General features: G+C 31.0%; 1 protein-coding gene across 1 annotated transcript; it reads left to right on the forward strand.

The window, feature by feature from the left end:
* The first annotated feature begins 6,657 nt into the window (after nucleotides 1-6,657).
* Nucleotides 6,658-10,132, forward strand: LOC145016337 (protein DEFECTIVE IN MERISTEM SILENCING 3-like). The gene is made up of 8 exons (XM_078974686.1): nucleotides 6,658-6,696; nucleotides 6,904-7,035; nucleotides 7,282-7,405; nucleotides 7,514-7,739; nucleotides 7,850-8,041; nucleotides 8,143-8,463; nucleotides 8,734-8,950; nucleotides 10,058-10,132. Exons 1-8 carry the CDS (start codon nucleotides 6,658-6,660, stop codon nucleotides 10,130-10,132), a joined length of 1,326 nt encoding a protein of 441 aa, XP_078830812.1.
* The last annotated feature ends 801 nt before the right edge of the window (nucleotides 10,133-10,933 follow it).

The raw sequence follows: 10,933 nt of genomic DNA on the forward strand, positions 1-10,933 counted from the left end.
TTTGTCCCTAGTCCGAGAGTATGGAGTTAGCATAGTCATTTGTTATTGATCCGAGAGCATGGATTAGACATATTGGTTCATACCTGATTCGAGAGTATGAATTGTAAAGCCATTCATTTTAGATCCGAAAGTATGGATTGTGTCGTTGTAAGGATCGATGTGGTGGTGTAAATTTCTTATATGAGGTGAAATTGTATCTTACGAGTTCTAATATATATATATATATATATATATATATATATATATATATATATATATATATATATATATATATATATATATATATACATTAGAACTCGTAAGATACAATTTCACCTCATATAAGAAATTTACACCACCACATCGATCCTTACAACGACACAATCTATACTTTCGGATCTATATATATATATATATATATATATATATATATATATATATATATATATATATATATATATATATGTTATAACATTGTGATATTGAAATCTTTATGTACTCACCAAGTTTTCCAACCCGACCCACTCAGTTTATTGTATCACGGGTAGCGATATTAAAGATACATTTTATTGAGAGATTCAAGGAGTATTAGGCGACTATTTTAATTACCGTAAAGCTTGTAATATTTCGTTATGCTTATGTTTCTGTATTGACAATGATATCCAACAAATAAAATACATTTCTGAGGAAATGCTTTGGTAATATCATTATCATGTTTTTGGGAACAAATTCCGTAATATTATTCTTCAAAAATGATTCTCTAATTTTTAAATAAGCATAAACAAATCAGTTTTTTGTGATCATGATAATTAGGGATGTGACAACTTATTTTACTTATATGTGTTTCAAAAATTCAATCCTCTTCCTTATCTATTTCTTTATGATATTTCTTCTAATACTTTACTAACAATTTGTCCAAAAAAATATAAGTAATTAATATGATATGGTATATAAATTGTATATAAACTCCCAATATAATTTGTCAATATGCAATTCATAATTTTTTTTTCTAGTTAATAAGATGGGTACCTATCCAGTTTGCAAATTAAAAAAATATTTCTATTAAGGTATCTTTTTCTATTAAGAGTATTAGTTACACTGAAAAGTTTTTTGTGTAACTTTTAATAATAAGATAAATCAGAAACAATATAAACATTTTTGAAAAGTCTCCAAACCGCACCACACTACACTGCATCAAACCGCAACACATATCGCAGTTTATACTTTTGTGGTGCGGTTCGTGGTTTGAAATTTTCGTAATCTGCACTATATGGTGCAGTTTGTAGATTTGGGTTTAAACTGCACCGCGGATGCCCCTAATTAAAATATAGAATATGGGTTGTAAAACATTATTTATACATATTTTTTGCCAAAAATATTAGAATAATTCACTTAACCTGTTTAAGGTAGGTCATAATTTTTAATTCTATATAACTTGATATAAAAAGAAATATATGGGTCAAGTGATCCACTTTGGTTACATATACACTGACCTTTGTCACTATTTCAAAGCATCAAAACATTCAAGGAGAATTCAAGACTCGATCAAGCTAAATTTAAGCATAGTTCAAAGACCTATAAGGGAAGTAATCTTTAAAGATTTCAAAGACAGCCCGTGCATTAGTCTTATTCTATATCCAACTGTGGGGTGTATTGGATAGCATTTACCATATTGTTTAGATCAAGATAATTTCCATATTATCTTGATATAGTTTCTTTATTTGAGTATTAGATTTATAGAAGATTTCCAAGCTATACTATATAATACATTTGAGATTATTGAGAATGGACACACAAAATTATTATAAATATCTCTTTATCTAACAACTACTTCTATGGACACTCATTGATCACTTTGAGTTTCTAGACGTCTTAAGCATTAATTCATGAGTGGATGTTGATTGATTATTGAAATCATTCAAGTTAATGGGTCGTAACATGCTCATTAAGTGCAATGGGGCGACTTATAGAAGGCTTGGAAGCTGCCTAGAGATCAAATTATAATGGCTAATTGAGTGAGAATCAACATTTTCTCGTCCTTGTTGTGCTGAATTCAAGTGGACTCGATGCATGCGTAATAACTGTAGGTGGGATTAGGCCTTGGAATATTTTCATACAAGTTAGTAACTTTAGTTTGGTTTAAACATTAGACCTTTAATTTCTTTATAGCTTATATATAAACTTGAAGAAAGTAGAAACATGTCAAATAAGTAAAAACAACTTTGTAGGTGTATTTTTGATCTTTTGTAACCCTTAAATAGCATTCAATAGGTAGCGATTAGAAGTCTTTTGTATTGAAAAGAATAAGGAAGCATATGAAACTCTTAAGGTGACTTATACTACAAGTACATGTCCTTAAACTATTTATATGCCTTGCTTTTTCTGTGATTTTTCATGTTATACACCTTGCTTGCAATATGACTACTATAAGTATTCATTACATTCATGAAATGAATTTTCGAAAGATTTGAATATTTGAAAGTTTAATGTCTATTTTGGAAAATCCTTTTCGGCATCCTATATGTATATTCACTTAGGATAGGATTGAGTCAAGGAGACACGGGTACCCAACTTTGACTTGGGATGCCTTTGCAAGTTTGAAATATTCCATTTATAGATTGGCCTCAAAACAGGATTAAGATATTCCCAAATGTTGGTTTGAGATATTCCATTTATGGGTGTATGAGTGGAATATTTCTCCCATATATGGACTGATGTGATTGTTAATTTCGTTATATCCTAGTTTATTTTTATGGGTAACACTTGGATAGACATGCTTTATGCTAATTATTCACAAGTTCTTGTGAGTTTAGACTATTGAGATGGACATAGAACTGGGGATACAGATGCATTTGCATTTCATGCTTATTTTGTTGGATTATCCCCATGTTTGTTTGTTTAAGTTATTACTATCAATCTTTATTAATCATTATTTAGCGCTTTGGAAATCCTTGGAGTTTGATATATTGGATTATAGGTTATTATACCCTTTTGCTTTGTATTATAAGTTTATATACTCTTTTACTTTGCTTTATGCATTTATATACCCATTGGCTTTAGGTTTTGGGTCTATAGTACCCTAGAATTAGATTATTGCACTTTTGGAAACTTGAAATGTTTTAAAAATATTTTCGGAGGTTTGATTTTGAGTTTGGACAATTAACATTGTCCAAAACACTTTAAGAGTCAACCTCAAGTATACTCAGTAGGCTTTCCAAGCCAAACATAACTATTTTGAGATGTGCTTAGACTAGATATTTATATAAATATAGATTAAAGATAGCATGAATATTTTTAATGTCATGTATCATGTAGTAGCATTTGAACTATTTCTTTGTTATGGATTGTTACTACCTTTCATATTAAAATTTATACTTTTTTGGGACATTAATTTCATACTGAAAATCTTTTAAAGTATTTGAACTAAAACTAATTAGATTTTATAAAGTATTTAAAACCACATGTCTGAAGGATGCTTCATCTCTCCCTTGTTGCTGTCTCCTACCACCAGTGAAAATTATCGTCTAAGTAATACTCAGATCTGTACAATAAGGTATTGTTGGTTTTTTTCGGAAGGAATTTTGTGACCTCTTTTGCCTCTACAATAAGATAGTTTTTCTAGCAGAAAATTTGTTTTTAAAAGGCCGCATACCTAAAAGGGTATGTATATCATCTTCTTTGATAAATATGGACTCACCTCTTTTCACGTCTATAGACGACTTCCTAGTAAAATAAAAAAGAAAATTTTTTAATTATATCCTTACAAAATTTGAATATTGGTTTTATGTCATTACAAATTTTAAAATTACATATCTAATTATATATATGTCTATCTAAAACTATAAAATTCACATTTATACCCAAACTAACGTTTTAATTTGGATTAAACCAAATTAATATTGAAAAACTTATCTAAAATCCAAAACATCATATGATATTACTAAACTACTACTGTGAAAACTTAAAATTAATATTAAATGAATTTAATTAGAATTAGAACCAATTAATATTTAAAAGCTTCAAGCCTTCATCAATATTTTTTAATGTTTTCCAATATATATATATATATATATATATATATATATATATATATATATATATATATATATATATATATATAATAACATGCTAAGAAATAAACAAAAGTCCTAGAAATACATTATTTAATATAATACTACCTAAAAATAAGTCTATGAAAAACATTATTCTTGTGATGTTAACGCCATTTCAAATAGTTTGATGTTATTAGCTCGATCCATTGATCAAACAAATACATAATCTTATTCAACCGATTTGATATCCATTTTTATAATCAACAAACCATTTTTAACTCCGCAGTGTATTAGCAAACAATAATAAATAATGTTGTTCAGTTGACTCGATTCTTATATGTTTAAGGATTTTAATGATGCATCCTATCTTTTGTATTTATTGTTTCAGAATCATGTGTTTGACTGTTCTAATAGATGGTTTCATGTATATAGTTTTTTTTCCAATTAACTCTTTTTAATGATGATTTCATTAGATTGTTTTATGAATTTTCTCTTATATAGTATATTTGTATTTTTCTTAAACGGTTTGAAGCAATTAAATGATTCTATTTATGCATGAATATTGTTTTGAATTTACAACTTAGTTTATTTATTAATTATAGAAACTATATTGATATAAAGTAATTGTTAAAAACTCTTTTATGTTTAAAAATGAGTTTATTTAAATTTCTATTTATTTTAGTACCGTACAAACTTTAAAAATAATATTTTTCTTGCAGACTGCAGATGTTTGGTGTACCTTTTCTTTTGTAGATGTCTGCAAATATGTTCCGCAGCCTACATATATTTTGTCTCTTAAAAACAAACAACACCTAAATCTTCATCAACTTTCATCTTTGTATGCGTCTAGTTTATTTCACTTCTTTCTCACTAATACTTGGATTTGTCCTTATGAACAAAAAATCTCAAATCAATGTTTTCTGATGATGCATTTAATATGTTCTTCAATTATGTTTCTTATTTTTTTCTCTGGTGGTAGAGTATAGAAAAGTAAGTTCTGGAAACAAATGGTATTTTTCTCTAATGAATGGATCACCACAATAAGATACACAAAAGACGTGTGACGATTTGCTTTAATGAAAGAGGTAAGTCTTAATACGTGAATGTATAACTTTTGTATATAATTTATAGTAAATTATGAATGTTCTATGAACGTATAATAGTTTTGTGTTAAGATGTGATTGGTGAATGTATGAATGTTTTGTATTAATTTTTGTGAATGCATTATGAATATTTATTAATGTTAAAAACATTTTACATATTGTTAACGATTTATAAATGGTTATATTAAACTGTGAACGATTAAGTTTAAAATATTATTTACATATATATATATATATATATATATATATATATATATATATATATATATATATATATATATATATATATAACCCGCGGCGGACTTATGAAGTGCCTTGAGGTCCCGGGTCACAACTCCGATCACAGCCGTAAGTGTAAATTTATCTTTTTTTGTCTTTCTATAAGATGCAACTTCTTTAAATATGACCAAGTACCAATAATTTTTAAAACCATATAATTAATAAGTTTTTCTATTAATGTTAGTATATCTTAAGAAAATACATTATATATGAGAATAATTTATTTTATTAATTTAACAATAAATTTTTATACGCATATTGAATTTTTTAATCAAAACTACTTGTAATTTGTAAAGAATTTAGATATACATGGCCAAAAATGTAAAATGTCAGGTTGCACAAATGAAATATCTTTTTAGTTCCAAATGATTGTGAAAGAGTGAGTGAGAATATATATTTATAGTAGTAGTACCCACCCAGAGCTATATCTGCTGCGCGTATCTAGCCGCAACTCAGTACTGCAAACCCTATTTCTACGTACCGCTGTTTGTGCTTAGAAAGTGCACCAAATTCATCCATTTCAGGTTCCGACTTTTGATCCCTTTCAATCATCATGGATTCGCAAAATGAGAAGGTAGTAAACTTAATTATGGTGTACGAATTATTATTACTTCTCTATTTTTCTCTTGTTAAAGCTTGTTAATTAGAGTGAAACATGTTCATGCACTCGTTTCTATCGGTCGATCTTCCATCTCGTACACTGCATGCAGCTTTTCTAAGTTCTTTTCATTGAATCTGTGCAAAATCTTAGTTTTTTTTCGAGGTAACATTATGGATCGGTGTTAAATTGAAGTTACGAGTCTTTTTTTTGTTCTTTTGAAACTGCAATTTTTAGCTGTGCTTAATTGGTGATATCTGAGCTCCGATTTACAACATAGTCTTGCATTCACTTGTCGAGGCTAAAGAGCTAAATTATACAACAACATTCGATCTGCTTTGAAAATTTTATCCGATTATACAAACCATTTTCCGTCATTAGGAAGATATATGAAACAAGGACAAGCGCTCAAACCGAGTAATCTCATTTTTGACCATGCATCTTTGACTTGGTGATTTTTGACCTTAATTCCTCTCCATTTTGACTCTTCTCGACCAAGTTCAAACAACCTCATCTTTGGCTTTCTGAAAATGACCAAATTGCCCCTGCAGTGCTAGTCCAACATGCAAATTCACATAAAAAAATTGACCAAATTACCCTTGGTGCTAATCCATCCTCCTGCAAATTTACATCAGAAACACAGAAAATGTCCCCTGAGTCTCTTATGCTATGCAAACAAATAGAAGTAAAAGATTCATGATTTTTACTACAAATTTGAAACAAAATAATATAAAGAAAGCAGCAAACAATAAAATATGGTATAATGAAAGTAGGATGCTATAACCATAATAAGCATATATACATGAAAGTAGGTTGGTATATCTTATATATAGGATGGGAGTCTCTTATGCAAACAAATATTACTAATATGATGTCTGTTTTTGTTTCTCAGATGCCAATAAATGCAGGAAGTGAACAAACCCCTTCTCCGATGGCTGCTCAAAATGACTCGTCAAGTGTTGCAACGAATGGAGGGGGCAACAGCTTATTAGGGCAGGCGAAACCACCCGTCTTCACCACTAAGGTTGTCTTCAAATTAAGTTGTAACTATTATTTTCCAATTAAATTAGCATCTCATCACCAAGAAATTTTGGAAACTTGTAGACCATTGATCTCACCAATATATGATTAAATTTGGTAAGAAATCTTTCAAATATAAGTTTAGTGTTCCATTTGTTGTCACACATAACGCATATGGCTGCCCTTTATTTTCCAATTAAATTAGCATCTCATCAGCAAGATGATGCACTAATTAATTGGCTGCTTGTAGACTTTTCAGAAACTCGAGGATGATATAAAACTGGTAGGAAAGAACATATTATACCATGAAGAAAATATCAAGTATTTGAACGAAGTTAGAGGCAGCTTTGGCCACAAGATTGCGGATATGGAAGGTATATATATATTACCTCTATCAACTGTCTGTACATGTTCTCCTGATCATTTTGTAACCTTGATCTTACTTTGAACTTTGTTTCTGGGGACATGCATATATACTGTAGTTACTCTTGCTAAGCATCAATCCTCAACCAATGATATGACCAAATGCAACGTTCTTTCTCAAAAAAGAAGCTTGGAGGAAACAGTTGAGAGTATCATGCAACACGACAAATCAGCTGCCAGTGTTCTCTGTCATCTGACTCGAAATGTTTCTAAAATGTCATCCGCCAGGAATGTCATTGGTGTTCTTGCCACTCTTGGGCATGTTGACAACATTAACCTCAGCAGGTTGGTTGATCTTTTAGCCCCTTAATTTTACCTTTTTGCACTCTTTACACATGAGTATGTATTGTATATATCAATGTCAATTTATATGTAACTAATTAATATGATATCAGGCTTCTCTCTGAGTACTTAGGACTGGATACCATGTTGGCAATAGTTTGTAAGTCATATCAAGCTGTTCGTTGTCTGGAGACATATGACCAAGAAGGCTCTATAAAAAAAACAACCGGTCTTTATCGGCTTGGAGCTTGCCATGGGAAATCTATTGATGGACGATTTAATGTGATCTGTCTTCAAGGTCTGATGTATGTATGCCATGTCATCCTGTGTTACATTGAGGATCGTTTTTATCTACGTACATTTTTTATGTATATATTAATTTGTCTCTCTTTTGATCCTGATCCAGACCATATGTTGGTGAGTTTATGCCTGATGATCCACAAAGGAGGCTTGTTATTTTGGAACCAAAGTTACCAAATGGTGAATCACCAGCAGGGTTTCTCGGGTTTGCTGTGAATATGATCTATATTGATAACGAGAATCTAGATTTCGTTACAGACGATGGGTATGGGCTTAGAGAGACTCTTTTCTATTATCTTTTCTCGAGGCTGCAAGTGTACAGAACCAGGAAGGATATGCTGCAGGCCCTCCCTTTAATATCTCATGGAGCCATATCTTTGGATGGTGGGATTATTAAGAGTCGTGATGTGCTTATCCTCGGGACTCCGTAAGAAGCTATTATTCTCACTAACTTTTTGAAATGCATGGTGGCTTAATTCCACATGCATGCTTAAGAATTCATAAGTGAGTCAAAAGGTTCAAACCCAGATTCTGGTTGTGGAACCGGTTGGTAGGACGCTAGGGGGCAAAGATTCCCTCGTCTAAGTTTTTACCATTGGTCCTAGGATTAGTCTTTTCAGAAACGTTTAATCTATTTATAAGGTTTGATCATGCTTATTTATAATACCCTTGTTGAATCTTGATTTATCTTATTTAGGAAAGAAATAGGTGTCCGTTTTGGAATATGGTCCGGAGATTCTTTTCCATCAAAAGACTACAACGAGATTGAGAAAGAGATGAAGGAATTAAAATGGAAAAGTGACAAATTGAACGATGATATCACGAGAGAGCAAGCTCTTTTGGCCAATGAAAAGTCCAAATTCGAGGTCAAGAAGAAAGAATTTCTTGATTTCATATCAATTGATCCAATGCAGGTAACATCTCAAGCATATTTTGGTCATATATCAATCTTTAGGTCAAGACATGTTAGAAAAAAATGGGACAACCATGTGATACATTTAATATGCATTAATTAACGGACTAAGACACAGACTAATGTCAAATTTTTGTGTAATCCATGTTAGAAATTTGGGTTTAGAAAGGTTTGGAAATTCTGAGAATTGTGATTATCACTTTCAAATCGAAGTATTTGGTGGTACTCCCAAATCTTCAATTGGATAAGACTCAGAGAGACAAGAACAAAGAATGTTTGATGATATTTTCGTATGTACCAGAAAATGAGACCAAAACCAACTTTTAACAACTTTGTCTGAAAACTGTCATATGACAGTTTTAAACTGTCATAAAACCATAAAAACTGTCATAAAACGGATATATGGATAAGGGTCAAACCAATGGTCAATTATTTTGAAAGTCAATTATTTAGAAAATCAATTTTCTGATGCTTTTAACAGCTCGATCCCAGCCAGGGGCTCTGCCCCTTGGACCCCGCTCCCAGGGGCGCTGCCCCCGGACCCCCGTTCGTTCAGGGGCTTCGCCCCTAAATGACAGTGTACTTTGAAACTTGATCAAACTTAAACAAGTGTGTACTCCACACCTTCCTTACTTGTTTAATATTTATCAAGATCATTTTTGGTCAACACAAAGTAATCTCATTACACTTAAATAACATTAATGATCAAAATCACCAACAATCCAAAAAGGTGGTACAAGATAGAGTAGGGTTTACTTTTCATATATGGTACAAAAGATGTATATTCCCTACCATCCACATCCCCGTAATCAAAAATAGCCCTAACAACTTTGTCCAGCCTTGTCAAATTTTCATCGTAAGCAGCTTAGGCTTAGGATTTCTGATAAAGGTGCATTGTTCGTTGGTAACCAGTAACCAGTACATAATTTTCAAGCACCATATGCATAATCATTACATTGTATTTTTCAAAAGATGTATCATATGAATATATTCTTTTATTTTTACTCTTACGTACATTATAACACAACAAAAAGTTTTCAAGATATCCACGGCATACCTGGTGGACCTGTTCTGTTCTGATTGTTGATTTATTGAATGTTGTATGCAGCCGGTTCAAGCAACACATGAAGGGGAGACCACACCTAAACATGGTCTTTCAAATACCATTGTAGAAATAGATTAGGCATCGTCTATATAAAGGTCAAACTTACAAGTCGTGAAGGAAAGTAAGTTAAATAAAAGCATAATAGCTCAAGCATTTGTAGTTCATTATATGTCATGCATGCTTGAATACCCTTAAAAGGTTGTCATTTATAGCATAAGACTATTTGTACTTTATTACATTTTGTTATGTGTGTTTGTTAATCTCTCTGGGTATCAGAGATATAAGGATCTTCTTGTGACTCCTTTTTTTTTTATCTAATTGTACTTGGATTGTTGTTACAATTGTCATTTGATTTTTGTTACAATTTGCAAGGTAGAACGATTTGGACAAAAGATGTTGATTTTAATGATTTTCCCTTTTTGCTGCATTTAAATTCCTACATCAGGTCCAAAACCATTTATTGCTGGAAACTATATGTGATATTTTATAGAAGGGTTTTTTGCACTGTAGCACAATAAATTTTGGCAAATTTACACATTTAATCACTTAAGTATTTTTTTTTTTGCTCAATAAATCACTAAACTTGTAATTTACCTGTTAAAAAAGGAATTGATCCCGAATTTTACCGGTTTGTAGGTCACCAATACTTACGTGGTACTTATAACATGGAAACTAACAAGTTTACAAATTACTACGTCTATGTGGCATATGTGTTATGGCATTTATTAAAAAAGAGTCTCCATGTCTCAATTCTACCTTTGCCGTTTATCAAAAAAAAAAAAAAAAAAAAAAAAAAAAAAAAAAACTCACTCCCAAAAACTGAGTCTGGAAGTTCTGCAATCGATCCATCTCTCACATGATCTAGTAAACCCACAAACG

The sequence above is a fragment of the Lactuca saligna genome, chromosome 9, assembly GCF_052625555.1.
Source record: "Lactuca saligna cultivar CGN05327 chromosome 9, ASM5262555v1, whole genome shotgun sequence".
Lineage (NCBI taxonomy): Eukaryota > Viridiplantae > Streptophyta > Magnoliopsida > Asterales > Asteraceae > Lactuca > Lactuca saligna.

Excerpts from the sequence above, each read along its gene's own strand:
- LOC145016337 (XM_078974686.1), top strand. The coding sequence starts at position 6,658 with ATGTCCCCTGAGTCTCTTATGCTATGCAAACAAATAGAA. Across the intron at positions 6,697-6,903 it reads TGCTATGCAAACAAATAGAA|ATGCCAATAAATGCAGGAAG; the intron begins GTAAAAGATTCA and ends TTTGTTTCTCAG. Across the intron at positions 7,036-7,281 it reads CACCCGTCTTCACCACTAAG|ACTTTTCAGAAACTCGAGGA; the intron begins GTTGTCTTCAAA and ends GGCTGCTTGTAG.